At 37.3% G+C, this 23,870-nt stretch overlaps 1 protein-coding gene across 1 annotated transcript in view; it reads right to left on the bottom strand.

The window, feature by feature from the left end:
- Nucleotides 1-23,870, bottom strand: part of LOC127841516 (kinesin-like protein KIF27) — a 70,624-nt gene that overhangs the window by 14,889 nt on the left and 31,865 nt on the right. The window contains 12 exon segments of the mRNA XM_052370397.1: nt 721-820; nt 1,552-1,659; nt 1,845-1,948; nt 4,765-4,861; nt 6,099-6,249; nt 10,898-10,998; nt 12,257-12,271; nt 12,713-12,924; nt 16,563-16,685; nt 18,941-18,961; nt 22,787-22,906; nt 23,387-23,473. Coding sequence (XP_052226357.1) covers nt 721-820; nt 1,552-1,659; nt 1,845-1,948; nt 4,765-4,861; nt 6,099-6,249; nt 10,898-10,998; nt 12,257-12,271; nt 12,713-12,924; nt 16,563-16,685; nt 18,941-18,961; nt 22,787-22,906; nt 23,387-23,473 — 1,239 coding nt within the window.

Here is a 23,870-nt window from a genome sequence, read left to right as displayed (position 1 = left end):
TCAAGAGAGTAAACCTTTTTTCCAAAATTATGCTCGTTTTGAGGTCAGGTTATTTGATTTGTGAAGTATGTATTCTGGGGGTAATTTGTTGTTCAAAAGATGGAACAGAAAATGTCATGAAACCAGGTTTTCAAATTCCAACATATTTATTTAATAATATAAAATTAATGTGGTTCATTTGATTAAAAATAATCCAGATTGTTTCGTAGAAATGTTGAGTTTTTCAAACTCCAACCCTATAGATATGCATGTTAATTGATGTTTTTGCAATGATACAGTTATTGTTTTAAGTTATTTTAATGAACCAGTCTAAACCAAAAACCAATTAAATTCCTTTTACTAATGGCGCCCACAATTTGACTATTAACTCTTTCAGTGCTGGAACCGAATTTTGAAGGCCTTTGCAAACAGTTTGGATCCAGATGAACATGGCGTCTCATCAGGATCCAAACTGTTTGCTTTTCTGATAGTATTCTTTGAAAAAAAATCGAAGAAAATGCTTATTTTAGAAATTCAGCAGACGACATTTTAGCAGACAAAAAATATCCCAGCATGCGAAGGGTTTATCATTTTATTGTGTACACATGTCCATGCCACAAGGAGGTAAATGAAAGGATCCTGCAGGGGTGGAGGGAAAGGACTTTAGCCTTTTCAAGAGCTGCTCACCTCCAGTTCTTTACAAGGAATGCTCACCTCCAGTTCTTTACAAGGAATGCTCACCTCCAGTTTAGTTTTCCTATCAGACTCATCTTTTAGCCTTTTCTGTAGATTTTCCTGCTGTTGTTTCATTCTGTCTATGGCCAACTCTAGGTCATTTATCCTGAGAGAAACAGTTGTACAGATATTTAGACAAAGGAGCCAAGTCTTCTCTCAAACACAGACCTAAAACTGGCCCAATGGTATATGGTAGTCAATAATGATGATTATAACAAGATGGCATGCACAGACAATAGTTTTTGATTTTTTTTTATATAGAAGAATGAAAATTCTAATTTATATAAAATTATTGTAAAAAGACATTGATAACCAGTAAAGAAACAAAGACAGGTAGATAATAATTTTATAGCATACAATGTGATTATTTGTATTTTCATCTTATTTTTTTACCTACGAAAATTACAAATTAAAAAGTTAGTAACACACACAACGACAAATACAACAAGAAACCGTCGGAGACGGGTGATGCTCCCCAAAGTTTTTTTTGTCACAATATTGCACTATATATTCAGATAAAAGCAAATGTCTTAAGGGCACAGTAGTTGGGGGGACAATAATTTTTTTTATAGAAAATTTCAAAGGGCCATAACTCTGTGAAAAATCCTCCGACCAGAACCCGCTGATAATATGCACATCTCCTCTTGGTAGTGAAGCTTCCATTAAAGTTTCATTTAATTCCGGTCAGTCAGTTGCTGAGAAATAGCCCGGACAAAAATTGTGCACGGACGGACACACGAACGGACGGACAGACGAAGCAGCGACTATATGCTCCCCCCAAATTAAATTTTGGGGGAGCATAAAAATAAGACAAGAAATATGAGCAAGACCACTAACTTCTTATCATTTTGTGAGGAAATGCTCGCTATTTTCTCTGTTTCTCTCTGTTTTCTCTGCAATGACAACATCCTGGCCTTTGCCGTCTCCACTTTCTTCTTGTACTCTCTGTAACCAGCAAATTATTATACATTTTGCAACATGTCAGTGATCAAATAAAATGTATCTCGGAGTAAAACAAAGTCCTCAAACACTTCAACTTCTCTTTTCATATGCAGCAACAGAAGTTGCATCTTGATTGAACAGAAACTGTTAAACTCTTTTGGTGGATCATAATTAGACGATGTACGTACACGAGAAGTTTTTCCTTCTCCACTGTCTCTTGGTGCTCCTTGCTCTCTATGCCTGTCAGCATCTTCTGGGTCTCGGCCAACTCCTGCTTCACTATCTCCTTCTCCTGAACATAATACACACATACACTAGCAAGGGTTCCATTAAGTCTAGGCAGATAAGTGAATCACCATGATCTTCTTACTTAAATATTTTACAGCAACTGGCTACTTTTTTGTAAATGTTTTTACTAAAATAAAATATAGAATACTTTAAATAAAAACCCCTTTCAATTGTGATTCAATTGTCTGCCAACTAAAAAACTTAAAAAACAACCTATGCCAGAGTGGTGACCACAAATTGAACAGTGTTAATGAATTGATAATACAGATAAATATTTTAAATGAAACTCAAAACTTTGTCTTCAGACAAATAACACAATTTTGTTATCTTTAAGCATCAGAACTTCTGAAGAAAAAAGCAAACTTGTTGAATTGATATCCCTTCCCAAATAAATTATGTTCATGGATGGGTGCAAATCCCTTTATAGTTATAAAAAATAATTAAGTGTAGGCTAATTGTTTTTATGAATTTCAATTCTCCTCATTGATATCTATAAACCCATTATGCTGAAATCTTGTAGCGTATTGGAGATATAGCCTTGGACAGTTACATCATTCCAAAACAACAAAGGGCAATAAGTCTCAGCTAAGAAAGTTCAGGGTTATGGTTCCTGTGCATGGAACTTCTTTTCATTGATTTCTACACGTCCATGAAGTTTCATGTTGATATCTTATCTAGTTTCTGAGATATAGCCCTAAGAGGTTTTGTGACAGATGGATGGACAGACGGACAACGCCATTTCTATATCCCTGCACCATTAGGATGGAATATAAAAACATCACTAAAATATTATGGAAACACAAAAATTATTCTGCTGTAAAATAGAAAAGATAGTACCAATATCTACTATAACCAAAACCTCAAGTCAAACTTATTGTCATATAAGGAGTGTGATTGAGGTGCAGTCCGAGGGGAGGACAATTCTGATGACTGATTTTGACTACAAGAATCACATGCAGAACGCAATTATAAACCTTAAAACAGGCATTAAAATAAGCACTTTTTAAAATTCATTACAAGATTTATTTTTGGAAACCTTTTTAACTCCACATTTAACATATAAGATAAGTGAAGTGAACATTATTAATTGTGATCAAAAAACAATTTGTGCTCCGCTCTCGGTAAACAATGACTGCAAGCTTTCGGTTGAGCTCAATTTCCTTATCTTGAAAATATGGTCAACACTGTTACAGTGTTCAACTAACAACATTTAACCACAGGCTGCTTAGTTCAAGATTTTTTTTACATGGAGTACACTGCCTTACCAGAACAGTCGATCTTCAATAGCCATTCGGATATTGGTATAGCTTTCTGCTTTATATCAACTGTTGTTTCTATTCCGATTCAAAGTTGTTTTTTTTTAATAAATTCCGAGATTTTGTGAGATTCTTTCGTTCAATAATCTTCATTTTTGTTATACAATATTCACCATTTGCACATGAACCAGCAGTGAATTACCAAACAAATTTTAAAAGACTAACTTTTATTGGAAGATTGGGAAACCACAGCCAATGATATCAGCTTAAAAAAAAAATGCTAGGGTAGAATCTACCGGTGTAATATGCAGAGATGTTTCGCGGGCTGTGGATATTTCAGGCCGTTAATCAAATACGCCTGCTGAATCGTTTGTACCCCCTCCCCTATTTTTTTACGAATTTCTGCGAATCTAAGATATGACCCACTTACAACCCAATCCGCTGAAATCTGTGGAAAAATCACACCTCTGTTAAATGGACATTCTCAATGCAGAGCTGCCACGAAGCTCACCAAGTCCAGAACAACGTGACTGTCAAGTGTTACCTTCTCAAGGGAAGCTCACCAAGTCCAGAACAACGTGACTGTCAAGTGTTACCTTCTCCAGGGAAGCTCACCAAGTCCAGAACAACGTGAATGTCAAGTGTTACCTTCTCAAGGGAAACTCACCAAGTCCAGAACAACGTGACTGTCAAGTGTTACCCTGCCACGAAGCTCACCAAGTCCAGAACAACGTGACTGTCAAGTGTTACCTTCTCCAGATGGACATTCTCAATGCAGAGCTACCACGAAGCTCACCAAGTCCAGAACAACGTGACTGTCAAGTGTTACCCTGCCACGAAGCTCACCAAGTCCAGAACGTGACTGTCTAGTGTTACCCTGCCACGAAGCTCACCAAGTCCAGAACAACGTGACTGTCAAGTGTTACCCTGCAACGAAGCTCACCAAGTCCAGAACAACGTGACTGTCAAGTGTTACCCTGCCACGAAGCTCACCAAGTCCAGAACAACATGACTGTCAAGTCTCACCAATTCCAGAACAACGTGACTGTCAAGTGTTACCTTCACGAAGCTCACCAAGTCCAGAACAACATGACTGTCAAGTCTCACCAATTCCAGAACAACGTGACTGTCAAGTGTTACCTTCACTAAGCTCACCAAGTCCAGAACAACATGACTGTCAAGTGTTACCTCCACAAAGCTCACCAAGTCCAGAACAACGTGACTGTCAAGTGTTACCTTCTCCAGAGAACAACGTGACTGTCAAGTGTTACCTTCACTAAGCTCACCAAGTCCAGAACAACGTGACTGTCAAGTCTCACCAATTCCAGAACAACGTGACTGTCAAGTGTTACCTTCACGAAGCTCACCAAGTCCAGAACAACGTGACTGTCAAGTCTCACCAATTCCAGAACAAAGTGACTGTCAAGTGTTACCTTCACGAAGCTCACCAAGTCCAGAACAACGTGACTGTCAAGTGTTACCTCCACAAAGCTCACCAAGTCCAGAACAACGTGACTGTCAAGTGTTACCTTCTCCAGAGAACAACGTGACTGTCAAGTGTTACCTTCTCCAGAGCATCAATCTTCTCTGCGTACTGCTTGTTGACCTGCTCTGCATTCTTGCTGGTCTTAACAAGCTCTCGTATCAGCTGTTCCTTCATCCTGAACAACACAAGGGAGTCATCAAGTATTCCACTTTCAATCAGCTATATTTTTCAGTTTTAAGACAATAGATATTTTAATCTTGCTTGTTTTTTTTTTAATATCTCTTTAACAGTCTTTATTTTATACTTTGTGATGAAATACGGAAAATATCCAAGAAATATTTCCCTAAATCTTTCCATCACTATTCATCATAGTAAATCATCAAAAAGAAGAAAAGAATAATACCAGTAAAAGTTAAACAATAGTTACCAGTCACGTATACGTATCAACACTAAAAGCAGTTAGCTGTTTAATTATCATGGCTTTGAGATGTCCTTAGTGTCTTGAACCATGACTAGACAGCACTGATTGAATCTACCGGACATATGAACTGGTCACCTTGGCACAAACGTTATGTAAACAAGAGCACCGCATAACGGGTGCCACGCTCGGCTGCGGGTGCAGTTTTGAATAAATGAAAGCATGTCAGACCTTTGACCTAGTGACCCAAAAATGGGTGTGGCATGTAGAACTAATCAAGGTGCAGCTACATATGAAATTTCAAAGTTTTAGGTTGAAGCACTTCGATTTTAGAGCCAATGTTCAAAACCATAACAAAATGTTAAGGTTTTAGCACGACGTGGACGGCGGACGAAGAGCTGGCTATGACAATACCTTGGGTTTTCTCAGCTGAGCTAATAATAGTTTGATCCCATTCTATGCTCATCTGCCATTTTTCAGGCCACCTTTTCAAATAAATTACATTGACATTTGGGAATAAAAAGAGAAGACGACATGTTATACATATGAGAAAACCATTTAAGAAAACTATTCTTGAGTACACGTAAGGCAATTTAGTATTTTAAGCAGCATTAATCTGCAAACTCATGTCCATACCTAGTTTACAAAGAACACATTTAAATTTAAATTTCCCAAAAAGAAAAAAAGGTTCTTCCATTTATTCATAACATTTTTATTCAAAACATCTCACCAACAAACACAAAGTTGTATATGTTCTCTAAAGTTTTATTACTTTTGAGACTACAACACTGATATGAAGTTTTAGCCTATGTCCGACCAGTAAAAAAACCCCACTACTTAAGCTTTATCTCAGTCTAGTCCAGACCATAAAAACCATGCCCAAATACTACAAAAATGCTCAATATTTGATGTTGATACAAAGTTTGATATTAAAGACATTAATTAACATGGGCGAAGGGCCTTAAGTCACCACTGGAGGCAACCTGATAATTACCTGATGTTGATGCCGAGGTCTCTGATCTTCTTGTTGGACTCGAGCATCCTGAGTTGAGCACGTTTGATCTGCTTCTGCACTTCCTGACTTTGCCCCACCCCCGTCTCTCCAGCATGAACACTCAGCCTCTGCTGGGTCACATCACCTGCACCTGGCAACACAAGTAGAATTCATTTAGCATTGATTTAACCCATTTTTGCCTAGTGGACTCTACCATCCTTCTAAATTGGATCAATTTATTTCCAAAATTAGGGATTTCTAGCATATTTATTTCTATATTTAGAATACTTCTTACAGAAATTCCTTTAAGAAAAAAGCGCAGACCCTGATGAGACGCCGCATCATGTGGCGTCTCATCTGGGTCTGCGCTGTTTGCCAAGGCCTTTTTTCTAGAGGCTAGGCATAAATAGGTTAAAATGCTCTTCAAATTCTCACCAGTGTTTAAATTCTATCATTTAAATAATTTCATCAGTAATGCCCTTTCATGAGAAACAATGCAATGACATCTATACTCTTAACTTTAAAAAAAAAATGGCAACCATAGTGTTATTTTGGGGCTTTGTCTTTGAATTTAAACTTGACCTTTGAGCTTTAAATCAGGTTCTTGAGTGTTCCATTCGACTCCAATATGCTTGTAACTCACGCAAAGCTATTTGAAACATCCAAGTAATGCTTAATACAAATGTTTGACCTCCTATCTATGATGGACAAAGCTTTGCTCCAGACAAAGTGATACAGATTGATGTTTTATATTTGACATAGGACTGTGAATTGCTTCCTTGACCTTGGACCTAGATGCCTGGTTATTATGCATTACTTTCCATCTCATCTTGCTCATTATTTTGCCAAATTATTTGAAAAGCATTGATGATGGAAAAAGTTCTTCCGTGAACACCAGCGCTCTCCCCACTACCACACATTTGGCATCCCATAATGCAGCTGTGCATTAAACGAATGTTTAAGAAATCCTTTCCTAGAAACTGATGCCTTTCTGTAGCGGTAAAAATTTGAAATACAGTAAAATTACAATAACTCGAGCTGGCGATTTCTCGAAAACTGGCGATTACTCGAGCATTAAAAGAAGTCCCTAGCATTTTCCTTTAATTTCTATATAAAAATACCCACAATAACTCAAACATGCAATTTTCGATAACTCGAGGATGTGTGCCGGTCCCTGAAAGGCATTTCACACCTAATTAACTGGCAATTATTCGAGGACACTTTCTCGTCTGGTCTGTGCTAAAAATATTCGAGTTGTGAAAACAGCGCAATCAAGCAGACAAAAGACGCTGGATTAGGTGTGAAGTTAGTTGCAGTTTGAGAACCACTGCAAAGTGTCATCCTTTGAGAAACACTGCAAATTGCCATCGAAGCGCTAGATGTAGTACGCCGATTCTTTCAAGCAACCCCTGTAAACACATACCGGGAACTACAGATGCTCTGCTCGCTGTCGCGAAACGTCATCTTCCATCAGTTCCGGGAAGCAAATGGGTTACGAAAATATTTAATCCTAGACTTTGCGCAACAAGAGTCTGACTGAATGAACATAAAATACAAAGTGTGTAGTGATAATGTTGTTTAGTGGGTTTTTTTTTCATGCGCATGTACGTACCTTGTGTGCTTTTTTAATATGCTACATGTACATTGAATATTGATGTAATATTTGTGTTTTGTGTGTATGTTGAATAAATTAAACGAATTTACGATCATCTTTGTTGTTTTGTTTATTATACTGTAACCTTAAGCGATTTTTACAAAGCCTTTTTTTCTCTAGCACCGTCTTACATGTAAATAAAGCATTTGCGGTCAGAAATTGAGCATCATCAACCGAGACAGTGAAAACAAATAATACCACGGATTACTCAAAACCTGCAATTACTCGAGCATCGAGGTCAGTCCTGTGCTTCCGCGATTTTCACAGTTTTACTGTTTTGCCAATGCAAGATTATATATTGCCAACCCTACAAGAATCCTATAACCATTATGTGACCTCCAACAACTATGAATGAGAATCTTGCTACATCACTGCTCCCTCGACCATCAGCTGTGACCTCCAACAACATAGGAATGAGAATCTTGCTACATCATTGCTCCTTAGACCTTCAGCTGTGACCTCCAACAACATAGAATGAGAATCTTGCTACATCACTGCTCCCTTGACCATCAGCTGTGACCTCCAACAACATAGGAATGAGAATCATGCTACATCACTGCTCCCTCGACCATCAGCTGTGACCTCCAACAACATAGGAATGACAATCTTGCTACACCACTGCTCCCTTGACAATCTCTCCCGACCTTCAGCTGTGACCTCCAACAACATAGGAATGAGAATCATGCTACATCATTGCTCCCTAGACCATCAGCTGTGACCTTCAACAACATAGGAATGAGAATCTTGCTACATCACTGCTCCCTTGACCATCAGCTGTGACCTTCAACAACATAGGAATGAGAATCATGCTACATCACTGCTCCCTTGACCTTCAGCTGTGACCTCCAACAACAAAGGAATGAGAATCTTGCTACATCACTGCTCCCTCGACCATCAGCTGCGACCTCCAACAACATAGGAATGACAATCTTGCTACACCACTGCTCCCTTAACCATCAGCTGTGACCTTCAACAACAAAGGAATGAGAATCTTGCTACATCACTGCTCTCTGGACCATCAGCTGTGACCTCCAACAACATAGGAATGAGAATCTTGCTACATCACTGCTCCCTCGACCATCAGCTGTGACCTCCAACAACATAGGAATGACAATCTTGCTACACCACTGATCCTTCGACCATCAGCTGTGACCTCATACAACATAGGAATGAGAATCTTGCTACATCACTGCTCCCTTGACCATCAGCTGTGACCTCCAACAACATAGGAATGACAATCTTGCTACACCACTGCTCCCTCGACCATCTCTCTCGACCTTCAGCTGTGCCCTCCAACAACATAGGAATGAGAATCATGCTACATCATTGCTCCCTCGACCATAAGCTGTGACCTTCAACAACAAAGGAATGAGAATCTTGCTACATCACTGCTCTCTGGACCATCAGCTGTGACCTCCAACAACATAGGAATGAGAATCTTGCTACATCACTGCTCCCTTGACCATCAGCTGTGACCTCCAACAACATAGGAATGAGAATCTTGCTACATCACTGCTCCCTTGACCATCAGCTGTGACCTCCAACAACATAAGAATGAGAATCTTGCTACATCATTGCTCCTTAGACCTTCAATTGTGACCTCCAACAACATAGGAATGACAATCTTGCTACATCATTGCTCCCTAGACCATCAGCTGTGACCTCCAACAACATAGGAATGAGAATCTTGCTACATCACTGCTCCCTTGACCATCAGCTGTGACCTTCAACAACAAAGGAATGAGAACCTTGTTACATCACTTCTCTCTCGACCATCAGCTGTGACCTCCAACATCATAGAAATGAGAATCTTGCTACATCTCTGCTCCCTCACCATCAGCTGTGACCTCCAACAACATAGGAATGAGAATCTTGCTACATCACTGCTCCCTCACCCATTAGCTGTGACCTCCAACAGCATAGGAATGAGAATCTTGCTACATCACTGCTCCCTCCACCATCATCTGTGACCTCCAACAACATAGGAATGAGAATCTTGCCACACCACTGCTCCCTCAACAATCAGCTGTGACCTCCAACAACATAGGAATGAGAATATTGCTACATCATTGCTCCCTAGACCTTCAGCTGTGACCTCCAACAACATAGGAATGAGAATCTTGCTACATCACTTCTCCCTCGACAATCAGCTGTGACCTCCAACATCATAGGAATGAGAATCTTGCTACATCATTGCTCCCTCAACCATCATCTGTGACCTCCAACAACATAGGAATGAGAATCTTGCTACATCACTGCTCCCTCGACCATCTCTCTCGACCATCAGCTGTGACCTCCAACAACATAGGAATGAGAATCTTGCTACATCACTGCTCCCTCGACCATCAGCTGTGACCTCCAACAACATAGGAATAAGAATCTTGCAACATTACTGCTCCCTTGACCATCAGCTGTGACCTCCAACAACATAGGAATGACAATCTTGCTACATCATTGCTCCTTAGACCTTCAGCTGTGACCTCCAACAACATAGGAATGAGAATATTGATTCATCATTGCTCCCTTGACCATCAGCTGTGACCTCCAACAACATAGGAATAAGAATCTTGCTACATCACTGCTCCCTTGAATCTTGCTACATCACTGCTCCCTTGACCATCAGCTCTCGACCTCCAACAACATAGGAATGATAATCTTGCTACACCACTGCTCCCTCGACAATCAGCTGTGACCTCCAACAACATAGGAATGAGAATCTTGCTACATCAATGCTCCCTAGACCATCAGCTGTGACCTTCAACAACATAGGAATGAGAATCTTGCTATATCACTGCTCCCTCGACCTTCAGCTGTAACCTCCAACAACATAGGAATGAGAATCTTGCTACATCATTGCTCTTTTGACCTTCAGCTGTGACCTCCAACAACATAGGAATGAGAATCTTGCTACATCACTGCTCCCTTGACCATCAGCTGTGACCTCCAACAACATAGGAATGACAATCTTGCTACACCACAGCTCCCTCGACCATCTCTCTCGACCTTCAGCTGTGACCTCCAACAACATAGGAATGAGAATCATGCTACATCATTGCTCCCTAGACCATCAGCTGTGACCTTCAACAACAAAGGAATGAGAATCTTGCTACATCATTGCTCCCTAGACCTTCAGGAAGCCACTTACTCTCGTCATTCACAGTTATGGCTGGCACTGTGTTCTCCTTGTTCTCATCCAAGCGGCCTTTCTTCACCCGGAATGTTCCCTTACGCACAAATGTTCCCTCACTGAAAGTATAGCCATGCACCTGCCATTAATGGATGTTTGAGAATCACAGATATATTATGAACAGGGATGTATTTATTTTAGAATAAGATATTATTAAGAGAATGATGTTGTTGTTTTTTTTATAAGAGTAAGAAAATATTAAGCAAATGAAGTTCCATGATTTTTAAAAATTAAATTAATTCATGAATACATGGACATTGATTTACCACAAAAAACTTTAATATTCAATAAATTAAGTGCACAATAACATATAATGAATTAAAGATACATCTATTTTAACTCTTTTTTTCCAAAACAGTACTCATACCTTACATGATCACTAGCATGGTAAACAGGAATTCATATTAAGAAATAAAACTTATATACCAGTGTACACTAGTGTTCAATGTTGGATCAAATATAAACCAAAAATATACCAGTGTACACTAGTGTTCAATGTTGGATCAAATACATCGTATAAACCAAAAAATCAAACTACTGCAAGTCACAAAAAAAGAACGAAAATAGAATCATGACCAAAGCACTAACCCTCGGCCTTCGGTGTATGAAGTGTCAAAAATGCTGAGTTACCATTTGTAGCAATAAAAGTGTAGCTATCACTTGTTCTTACAACCTGATAATGCAATCTATAATTCTTGTCAAAATTACAATGTCAGATGCCAAAATAATGTTTATGGACTGAAAAAACTAAACAAAAGCAATGAATTTATCAACAAGTAATTTTTAATAAATGTCATTCTCAATTTTAACAAGAGCACCGCATAACGGGTGCCACGCTCGGCTGCGAGTGCAGTTTTGAATAGATGAAAGCTTGTCAGATTTTTTTTATAGAGGTCACAGTGACCTTGACCTTTGACCTAGTAACCCAAAAATGAGTGTGGCATGTAGAACTCATCAAGGTGCAGCTAAATATGAAGTTTCAAAGTTGTAGGTTGAAGCACTTTGATTTTAGAGCCAATGTTCAAAACCTTGACAAAATGTTTAGGTTTTAGCATGACGCGGACGGCAGACACGACAAGGGACACGACGAGCTGGCTATGACAATACCTCGGGTTTTACCCGAAAACAGCCAGCTAAAAATTATATAATATGCAGGCTAAACATTACTTGTCATGAAGGTAATAAGGTACAGATATTTACCTGCAGTGTGCGTTAAATATTTCAGTTTCACATCAGAATATCAAACAATAGTGTAAGTTGAAAAATGGTTGTAACAACTGCAAGCAATTAGTGCCAAACTTTGAACTGTCTACTTACTGCTTAACCTTGGGTCTAGAAGAAAGCAAATTCAAGCTGTTCAAATTCACACAACCAACATTTTATTATACCATACACATAACATTCCATAAAGCAACACTGGATAAGCAGTATTGATTTTATGAATGTATACTTGTTAAAATACAATATTACATGGTTGGTAACAGCATCTCTGAACCTAGTAGTTATACATTATTATTGTTGAGTAGATTAAGAATTGCTAATGTTTAGAGACAAATTTCCAATTTTTTAATTGCATTAATTATAAAATATACACTCTGTAGATTTTGTTGCTAATTTTTGCTGAGTTGCACTGAAGATTACCAAAAATACATGGTTAACACTTATCAATGCGTTTTTATTTTTAAATCCTTTATAACTTCTAAGAGAGATATACTAGTCATCCAACTTAATATGTTTCAGTGAATAATCTGTTTCAGCTGAGCGTTATTGTACCTGTTAAGCTCATCTCCGTCGCTGTCAACCTGCTCTGCGACTACACCGTTCTCTGCATCACTGAACTCCAGATGTAGCACCTCATCACTATCCTCGAGTCTGGAGACCAGCAGCTGGCTGCGCGCCCGGAAACTCTTCATCACCCGCTCCAGCGTGAACAGAGCTGGGCTCGTCTTGATGTTACGGGATGGTGGGCGCAGCTGTGAGTAGCGCTGACATACAAAGGTTGAGTAGGGTCATTTGATTGTCAAATTTTATAATCCAATTTCTATGCATTCAAATTTAATGTTTGTTATACCAGGGCACTTTTTGGCTTTATAAGACAAATGTTCATTTGTTCCTCGTTGAGCTGAATAACCTGGGTTGTCGACAGACAGGAGTGAATTTTTTTTAATGTTGCGTAAATCAATTAACTGTTAATGAGTCAATTAAACAAATAAAGATTAGAACGGTAAAAATATATAATTAATTTTATTATGTACACAATATTAAGTATTGTCATCTTAATTTGAACAAACATTACAAATACACTTTGTTTATAACATTAACCTGACTTTTTGCATAGGACATGTCCAATGCAAAATATCACAAGATAAAAATCAATGGCAATTGTCTTACAAAACAAGTGCCTAAACACATCATTTTTGCTCCCTTAAATATTAATTATGAGAGGGCAGTTTGTTTGTTTTTAATAGGCGGTTCTGTGTATAAATCAATGAGCGATAAAACCCTCCATCCCTTAAAATTCTCATATCAAAATAATCAGTTAACAATGTGTGTTCCCAAATATTTTGCATACCGCATGAGTTGGATTTTTACAGAGATATTCACACACAATTGTACAAATGATAATCCTGTGAAAACTGGGCTTCATGTTTGTGCATAAAGTGTCAACAGTCATCCCACATTAGCCTGTGCTATCAACATGCGCTAATCAAGAATGACCATTTCTTCCTAAACTGGATTTTTACCAAGAAAAGACTTCTTTAAAATCAAAAATTTAATAAAAAAAGAATGTGTAATCCTTTATAAGCATGTGCAGATTGCACAGGCATATATAAAAAATAATATTTTAAGAACATGCCTTTAGCCTCGCTTTTTGCTGCCCCAATATAGACTTAAATTATGGCAATGGAGTAAACAACAAACTATCAATAGAAACAATATAAAAGTATCCCTTATTCCCATAGCAACGGCCCTCCTCATAGCATCATGACTTTAAAGAAAAACACTCAAGAAGTGCTAGAAAGTAAATGTTTTTACAATTTTTAGGAGTTGTAATTTATTTGATGGTTATCCATGACTATTATGACGATCATTCTCATGATTTCCATTGTTCATTTTAAAGTAAGTCATGTTTATTCCAGGGTGATGCTATGACTTTTAAATTACGTGACACACAATTATGTAAGTTTGTTTATGGATTTATACTATCTTTATCAAATGTTTTATATGCTGCTTATTTTTGAATAAAATGTAAAATATTTTAACAAGAGCACCGCCTTGCGGGTGCAGACCGCTCATCTATTTTCTTTTTAAAGGTGAAGGGACTCTCATTTTCAATCACAAAGGAGGGAGGGGTGGAGTGAAGAGGGGTTCAAACATAAAATAATAAAAACAAATATTTGTGTTTTTTAACCGTTTCAAAAAAACAAATTGGGGGGTTGGGGGGTGAGGTGGGGGGGTATAGTGTGAGGGTGTGGTGGTCATTTGTGAGATGATCTTAAAAAAAGAACAAAAAAAAAAAAAAATTAGGGGGGGGGGGGGGGGGATTCAGGTGGGGGGAGGGGGGGTGGGGGGGATTCTTGGGTGCGATGGTTGGACGGTATTTCAAACATAAAATAATCAAAATAAATAGTTTTGTTATTTAAACCGTTTAAAAAAAAAAAAATTGGGGAGGGGGTGGGGTGGGGGGGGGTATAGTGTGAGGGTGTGGTGGTCATTTGTGAGATGATCTTAAAAAAAAAAAAAAAAAAAAAAAAAAAAAAAAAAAATTGGGGGGGAGGGGGGGATTCGGGGGGGATTCTAGGGTGCGATGGTTGGACGGTATTTCAAACATAAAATAATAATAATAAATATTTGTTTTCTTTCACCGTTTCAAAAAAAAAAAATTGGGGGCGGGGTGAGGTGGGGGGGTTTAGTGTGAGGGTGTGGTGGTAATGTGGTGGTAATTTGTGAGATGATCTTAAAAAAAAAAAAAAAAAAAAAAAATTAGGGGGGGGGGGGGAGGGGGGGTGGGGGGGGGGGGGGATTCTTGGGTGCGATGGTTGGACGGTATTTCAAACATAAAATAATCAAAATAAATAGTTTTGTTTTTTAACCGTTTAAAAAAAAAAATTGGGGGAGGGGGTGGGGTGGGGGGGGGGGTATAGTGTGAGGGTGTGGTGGTCATTTGTGAGATGATCTTATTAAAAAAAAAAAAAAAAATAGGGGGGGGGGTGGGGGGGGGGGGCACGGGCGATGGTTTGGGTGGAGTCTATTGTGGTATGTCAGGTAAGAGTAGTTTTGTCAAAGTATCAATCAAATCTAATCATAAATAAAGAAGTTATGGCAATTTTAGAGAAATTTAATAATTTGACCTTGAGAGTCAAGGTCATTCAAAGGTCAAGGTAAAATTCAACTTGCCAGGTACAGTAACCTCATGATAGCATGAAAGTATTTGAAGTTTGAAAGCAATAGCCTTGATACTTAAGAAGTAAAGTGGATCGAAACACAAAATTTAACCATATATTCAAAGTTACTAAGTCAAAAAAGGGCCATAATTCCGTAAAAATGACATCCAGAGTTATGCAACTTGTCCTTTTACTGTACCCTTATGATAGTTTGCGAGTGTTCCAAGTATGAAAGCAATATCTATGATACTTTAGGGGTAAAGTGGACCAAAACACAAAACTTAACCAAAATTTCAATTTTCTAAGTATAAAGGGCCCATAATTCCGTCCAAATGCCAGTCAGAGTTACATAACTTTGCCTGCACAGTCCCCTTACGATAGTTAATAAGTGTTGCTAGTATGAAAGCAATAGCTTTGATAATGTAGGAATAAAGTGGACCTAAACACAAAACATAACCAAATTTTCTAAGTATAAAAAGGGCACATAATTCTGTCAAAATGCACGCCAGAGTTATCTAACTTTGCCTGCCTAGTCCCCTCATGATAGTAAGTAAGTGTACTAAGTTTGAATGCAATAGCATTGATACTTTCTGAAAAAATGGGACCTAAACCCAAAACTTAACCAAAATTTTCAATTTTCTAAGTATAAAAAGGGCACATAATTCAGTCAAAATGCACGCCAGAGTTATCTAACTTTGCCTGCCCAGTCCCCTCATGATAGTAAGTAAGTGTACCAAGTTTGAATGCAATAGCATTGATACTTTCTGAGAAAAGCGTACCTAAACGCAAAACTTAACCGGACGCCGACGCCAAGGTGATGACAATAGCTCTTTTTTTTTTTTCAAAAAATAGATGAGCTAAAAACAAAATGAGCAAGAGTTTCGTTTTTTTCCATTAAGATACTAGATTTAGAAAATTAGAACAAGTACATTCGGAAAGTAACAAATCTAAGCAACCATTTAGAAGGGCCGATATTATAAGAACCATTGTACATGAGACAGATTAATACAGGGAGCTAAGTTAGCCAGTATTTTGTCAAAACAATACTGATTTAAATGCAGTTTTTGTTGTTATGTCCAAGAATACACATTTAACTATAGACTGACATATAACACATGCATGTTTTTGTATTTGTGCACTTCCAAAATTGGTATGTTTTCATTAAGAGGGCCGATACTAGGGACAGACATGCTATTTAAATAATTAAAAAGTAAAGAATATATCAAATATGAGCATACCATGTCTGAGTGTTTATGTAGGTGAATGGGCACCGACTTGGGCCGCACGTTGCGAGACGTCACAGGAGCACTGGCTGTCATCTGACCTTCACTGATCACACCACTCTCACCTATCAAGGTCACCTTTCAATAGCAACCATCAATATTACAGTCAGTGAAATATATTTTAACTGATAATCACATCTTGAAACCATATACAGCTGGAGACGATCTGAGGGTCATTATTATTAAAATAAAAGTAAAAATTCATAGACGTGTATGCCCCCAATAACGTATGTTAAGACACAAACACATTCACTTCATACTCTACAGCAAAACAAAAAGACAAACGTCAAAAACGTATGGCAGTAAAAATTCCTACCATAGAAAACATCTACATATTCAGCAGTCTAAGTTTGAGCAAAAGCTGACATGCGGTTAGAGTAGTTAAACATCTACAATTTTGAACTATATACACATGACTTTTGTATACTTCTTTACAAAACAAACATACAAAAGGCAATATTTCTGCAATAACTCTTTACAACCTTACTCCCCTTCAGTCAAATGATAGTCAGATGATTGTGAAGATCATCTACACATAAAGGTCATTCAACTGTGAAATTTTAAGCAAGATTGACATTGTAGTTAAAGAAGTCAGTAGAAACACAGACATAATTGCGCCAAACATAGTTGCACCAAAATTATCTTGCTGAAAAATCATCTAAATATTTAGGTCATTAAACTGTGAAATCGTAAATAAGACCCACTCAGTTATTAAAGACGACTTCAAAACACAAGCTTCAGGTGATTATAAAATCTATGCTGAAAAACAGACACAGGATAAAAATTCTTCCCAAAAAGCCAACAATCATTAAAGCCACAAAACTTAACTCTAAATTAATCTACACCTTGAGGTCATTAATATGTTGAAATTTGAGCAAGATCTACCCAGAAATTTAATAGGAGTTCAAAGCACAATCTTGGGATGTATGGTAAATTACAGGCATGTATAACTCTAATGGTTCTACATTCCATCGGGTCTTAAATAGTGCAACAAAATATTACAATTAGCACATTTTAAGCATTTTGAGAAAAATGCATATTTTTTTTGCCAAATAAATTAATTTACATTCAAGTTCTGTGATTTCGACTAAGCTGCATATTTGATTAAATAACCTTCCCCAGTTATAGTTTAAGCAGTAAAACACAGTGGTGAACAAATAAGTCTTGCATTGCATTTTTCTCTTTAAAGCAAAATAAAACATAGACAAGAAATAAATAAATAAAATCATTAAGATCAGTGCTGTCATATTTCACAACACAAATTTTGGTTTGAAATATTCACATTCCAAACATACAAATATAGTTAGCCTCTACATTAATAAAAGGACATGCTTAATTCTAGCTAAGGGAGCCTGGTTACCAGCTGTCACTATCTAGCACTTAGAGAGGTGGGTACAAGAAAATCAAGATATAATAGGAAAAAGGGTAACAATTTCTCTTCACAGAGGACATTTTTACAATTGTCATACTGCCTTAATGCGCAAAATTAAACTGTACTTTTCTTCCAAAAAAGATTTCTTAACATTTATTTTTATAACAAAGAAAAAACACAAGAACACATGTTTCAATAGAAATCAGTGCTAAAATAACACGAAAGTGAAATCATGCCCCACAGTCTGAAGACAGTAGATGTCTGCTATAGATATGGATTCAACATTCTAATACATTTTTTTTTATAAAATAAGGAAATATAGTATACAATTAGTTATGTAGTACAACCAAAGATGTAAAACACATCAACAGTTATTACCGATTTCAACTTGTAAATGTAATTGAAATTTAATTTTAATTAAAAAAAAAAAAAAACTATCTTTATTGAAATGTAAGTGTTTTCCTTTAAAGCTAGTTAATCTAAATTTATTATACCAGCATTGTTATGAAATATAGAAAAAAGGGTCCACGTGTGGTGAACAAGAAAGACAGAAAACAGTATTCACTTTAAAGTGTTATAGTGCAAGACAAAGTCTGTTCCTCTCACAATATTTACAATAGCAAACACACCAATGTCAAAATATATACTGAACAATTTCTTAGTTGATTTTTTTTTATATATATGTATATTGTAGTTATCTAAATATGTTTTCGCTAAACAAAAAGTGCTAGATTTAAGTAAAAACTTTCAATTTTAAAACAAAATTTACAGGATCATAAAATAATTTACACTTTTCGTTATATTTCACTAGCAGACTTTTAAAGTTTAATCAAACATTTTTTACAATAATATGTATAACAAGTTCCACATATATTAAGTTGGTGTATTTTCCTGAAAATATTCCTGACACTTGTATCATGCTAATGTAAATACATAGTTTTCACAGACAGAAAAATCTCACCTCATCAAATGGTGTCACAGGCTATTGACAACAAGAAATAACCCATGGCAATATTTCTATTTACACAAACACAGCACACACACAAAATCATAACACAAAGTCAGCAAACAGTTTCAGCACTGCATTTACCAAACAAAACGGGAAAAGTATATTGTTTTCCAAATAATTATGCAAGGTTCTGTCTGGATAATAACTTGTATTCTAAGAATGATATAAACATATGTTTAAAGATGTTACCAGGAAACATATGTTTAAAGATGTTACCAGGAAACATATTGCAATGAGTAAAATACATTGAATGAATGCAATTCATTAGCTTACTAAATAGAATGTCAGATAACTTTTCCTTTAACAAAAGACCTTTTGGCAGACAAAAAACATACATAACACCTGAAATAGCAAGCACTCAAATAAGCAATCAATAATGTGTTTAATGAAAATAGCTCTCTTCTTTGCACTCAATTCAATTGACAGTGCTCACACTGGCCTTCAGAAAATAATAGCCATCATTTTGTCCTTAAAAAATATCATAGACAAAACAGACGCGGACTTTTCCGCAAAACGGTACTGAAGGCAATTATTGATGAACATGTACATAGTTACATGCATGGTTTCAGTATAATGTATTGATGGCATGCTTATTAAATCAATTTATAAATTAGTGAAGGAGTATTAACAATGTACAATTTAACAATATTATAACTTTATTATGACAAAAACTCACAAACACTTCTGTCCCATGATAACAGGAGATTAAGGACTAATTCACAATTTAAAGAATACCCTATAAATACACAATATATCTTCATTAACTCAAATATATCAATAGTATTCAAACTGTTCAAGTTATAAATAAAGATTTAGGATTTGTATTGCTTGTCAAAATATTACAATTATACTGGCAGGATTAGAAAGAAATGCCAAAACATGTGCATTTTAAGTATGTGTCATAGTGGTGCATAAATAACACATATAAGGAAAGTGCAGACAGTATTTGTCCTAAAGTATAAGCTATAAAGTAAATTGGCAGTATGAGCATAATTTTTAAAACCTCCTGACACAAAAATGAGAGCCAGTGCACATATAGATTGGTTTTACAAAGTTTCCCAAACAAAATGTCAATAACCAATGCATGCATGCAAACACCTCCTGAACTGTGTATGTGTCCTGCATGTTTATAGCTGGCAACCATGAACCTTCCAACACCTCAACATATACCTAGCCACCAACCAACCTGGGTAAATTGGGTGTCTACAGTACGGGCAGTGACAGCAGAATCCTTAGGTGGAGTTCAAGTAAGCAATATAACATAATGTTTTAATGTCAATGCATCTGAGGTTTGACAAAAAGAACATATACAAGCTTTAAAATCAAATATTAAGACAAGTAACAACTAGAAATTTGTCACACATACTAATTCCCCCACAAGACATGTTTGGAAACACAAAAATGCACCATTTTTAATATTCTACAGTGGGCAAAGAAACTCAAGGCCATTATTCAGCCTTTACTGGTTGCTGTGAAATTCCTTTTTTTACAATCTTCACTTAAGGGTCATTAAGCTGTTAATGTTAAAGCGAAACATGCCAAGCACTTTGATGAATGACAAACACAACATTTGGAAGTACATAGTGGGAAATCAGACAAAGGGCCATAATTTTGCCAAAATTTGTTGCAGCAAAAATTCCTTCCTTTACAATCATCATTCAGTTGTGAAAGTTTTGAGAAATATCTGCCAAGCAGTTCATGTAATAAAAAACAACATTCTTGGACTATATATTGCACAGTGGAAAATCAGACAAATGACTATGTGAAGGGAAAACAAGACTATTGCCAAGCAATATGGTCCCCTATTGGCTCCACCATTGTCAGAAATTCCAACATTTTCAGAATTATTTTTTTTTGCTGCCATAGCAACCACAATTTTTGACGTAGGAAAAAAAGGAAATGACGTGCATAATGTCCATATTGCCATTTATCCATGTTGCAAGTTCCATGAACCAATATTAAGAACTTTTAAAGTTATTGCAGGATCCAGAAAAGTGTGACGGACAGCCAGACTGACAGACAGACTTACAGACTTACAGACAGACAGACAGACAGACAGACAGACAGACAGACAGACAGACAGACAGACAGACAGACAGACAGACAGACAGACAGACAGACAGACAGACAGACAGACAGACAGACAGACAGACAGACAGACAGACAGACAGACAGACAGACAGACAGACAGACAGACAGACAGACAGACAGACAGACAGACAGACAGACAGACAGACAGACAGACAGACAGACAGACAGACAGACAGACAGACAGACAGACAGACAGACAGACAGACAGACAGACAGACAAGACAGACAGACAGACAGAACAGACAGACAGACAGACAGACAGACAGACAGACAGGACAGACAGACAGACAGACAGACAGACAGACAGACAGGACAGACAGACAGACAGACAGACAGACAGACAGACAGACAGACAGACAGACAGACAGACAGACAGACAGACAGACAGACAGACAGACAGACAGACAGACAGACAGACCGACAGACAGACAGACAGACAGGACAGACAGACAGGACAGACAGACAGACAGACAGACAGACAGACAGACAGACAGACAGACAGACAGACAGACAGACAGACAGACAGACAGACAGACAGACAGACAGACAGGGACAGACAGACAGACAGACAGACAGACAGACAGACAGACAGACAGACAGACAGACAGACAGACAGACAGACAGACAGACAGACAGACAGACAGACAGACAGACAAGACAGACAGACAGACAGACAGACAGGACAGACAGACAGACAGACAGACAGACAGACAGACAGACAGACAGACAGACAGACAGACAGACAGAGCGCAAACCATAAGTCCCCTCCGGTGAAATGGGTAGGGGACAAAAATGCCTAACAACAGATAAGAGTGAACTGAGATTAATGCAGTAATCAGTATAGAAAAACAAAGTTTATTTGGCAGAACAAACTGTATATTTCTGCTGAACTTATATACAGATTGGTTCATATACTACACAAAATAGATAAGTTTGGACAAAAGCAAAAGAAGCAAACTGATTTGTTTACAACAACAAGCCTTAACCCTGTCCCACTCAGAGACAAAGTGAAAATGGCTTTGTGCAAACAGCATAAAACCTGAACAGCCTGTTCTGATGCTATGCTGCTTGCTGCTCATCATTATCTTAGGGTTGGAAATGAAGCCTTTAAAACATGAATCTACTAACAAAGGTCTTCAATTAAATTTAACTTTCTAAGGGACTATAAGCACGTCAAAATACGTATCTAAGTGGTAAAGGCTTAACAACTGAAAACACGCAAAACCTTGTGAATGGATACATGTGCTGCATAAATAGCACTACATGTAATCCCTTAAGGCTTATTTTGCATAATCATATTTGTTAGAATATTCCACTCACATACATCACACTTTTTAATATGTTACTTTTCCACTACAAAAATTGGTCACATAACTTATCACATATTAAAAAATTATATAAAATTATTTTTAAAAATCGCACATTCACAACTTCATACATAAGGAACAGTCCTAGAAAATCTGAATTTTTGATGCTGAAAAGATTACGAGAACTTCTTTTAACAAATTTGTGTCTATGGACAGTCTCAGAGAGACAGAAGGAATTACAGAGAGACAGATGGAAGGACAGACATGCAGACAGACAGAGTTACATGAAGTGTGAATTTTTTTTAATTCCTAGAAGGTTTTACATCACTTTTCCCCCTTTTTTTCCAATTGAATGGCCAATCACAAGAACCCACTAATCAGTCCAACACTCGACGCCTACCTTCAATGCCTTCTGGAGCTCCTCAATCTTCATGTTCTGCTCTATCAACTGCTGCTCCTGTCTTTGCAGCTTCTCGTCTGCTGCCACCAGAGCCTTCTCTCGTTCCTCTAGTAGGGACTCCTGCAACATGTCGGGATGTTTAAAGTATATGTCCCGTTTTGAGAAAACTGGGCTTAATGCATGTGCATAGTGTCGCCCTACACTTTCCGCCAAAACTGGATTTTCATTAAAAAGAGACTTTTTTAAAACTAAAACATCAATAAAGCGGAAAGTGTGGTCCCTGATTAGCCTGTACAGACTGCGGACTACAACACTTTCCCCGCATGCTTAGGTCCATTTGTCCAGAACGAGCACATTTATGCCTGTTAACAGGCAATAAAGGTCAAATGGCACCAGAACAATTAGCTTCTATTCAGCAAGTACACATGTTAACCTCATGGAACTTATGGGATTATAAATAAAGAGAATGAAACTTGTTTAATACCTCCAATAGGCAAGCAGACACATTTCATCTCAACTAATGAACAAACGGTTAACCAACAGTCCCTAAATTTCAACATAATTAAACGTGTTCTAGCAGATTTTTCTGAGGAGTCTCACCATTTCCTCTGCACGTCTTTTCAGAGCCATGACCTCCCTACTCTTCTCTGCAAAGATATCCTCATCACTCTGTAAGTCCTCACGCGCCTGCAAACAAGTAACAAACAACCATAGTGACACCAATCAAACTTTAACAATTCTTTCATTATAATCAACGACGTTCTTTCAATTAGACTGAGTACCATTATCGATTCTCGACAATACAAACACATCATTTTATGGTATTCATGGCACAGCGACAAATTTCTTTCCTAGGTTGGCTCTTTTAAATCAGAATTAGTAGCCAAACTTTTGTTTATTTTGAAACTGTTAAACTCAGAAAGTGCTAACATCTACTTTTTAAAAATATTTTCTGAAAATTGTCCAGGCTTCTTTTGCTACTGGTAAGCTAACATTTATTTCAAATTTCTTTCTTAGGTTGGCTCTTTCAAATCAGAATTAGTAGCCAAACTTTTGTTTATTTTGAAACTGTTAAACTCAGAAA

The sequence above is a fragment of the Dreissena polymorpha genome, chromosome 1 (genome assembly GCF_020536995.1).
Source record: "Dreissena polymorpha isolate Duluth1 chromosome 1, UMN_Dpol_1.0, whole genome shotgun sequence".
In the NCBI taxonomy this organism is placed as follows: Eukaryota; Metazoa; Mollusca; class Bivalvia; order Myida; family Dreissenidae; genus Dreissena; species Dreissena polymorpha.
The sequence above is the reverse complement of the archived record's forward strand: the minus strand, read 5'-3'. Positions and strand labels throughout refer to the sequence as shown.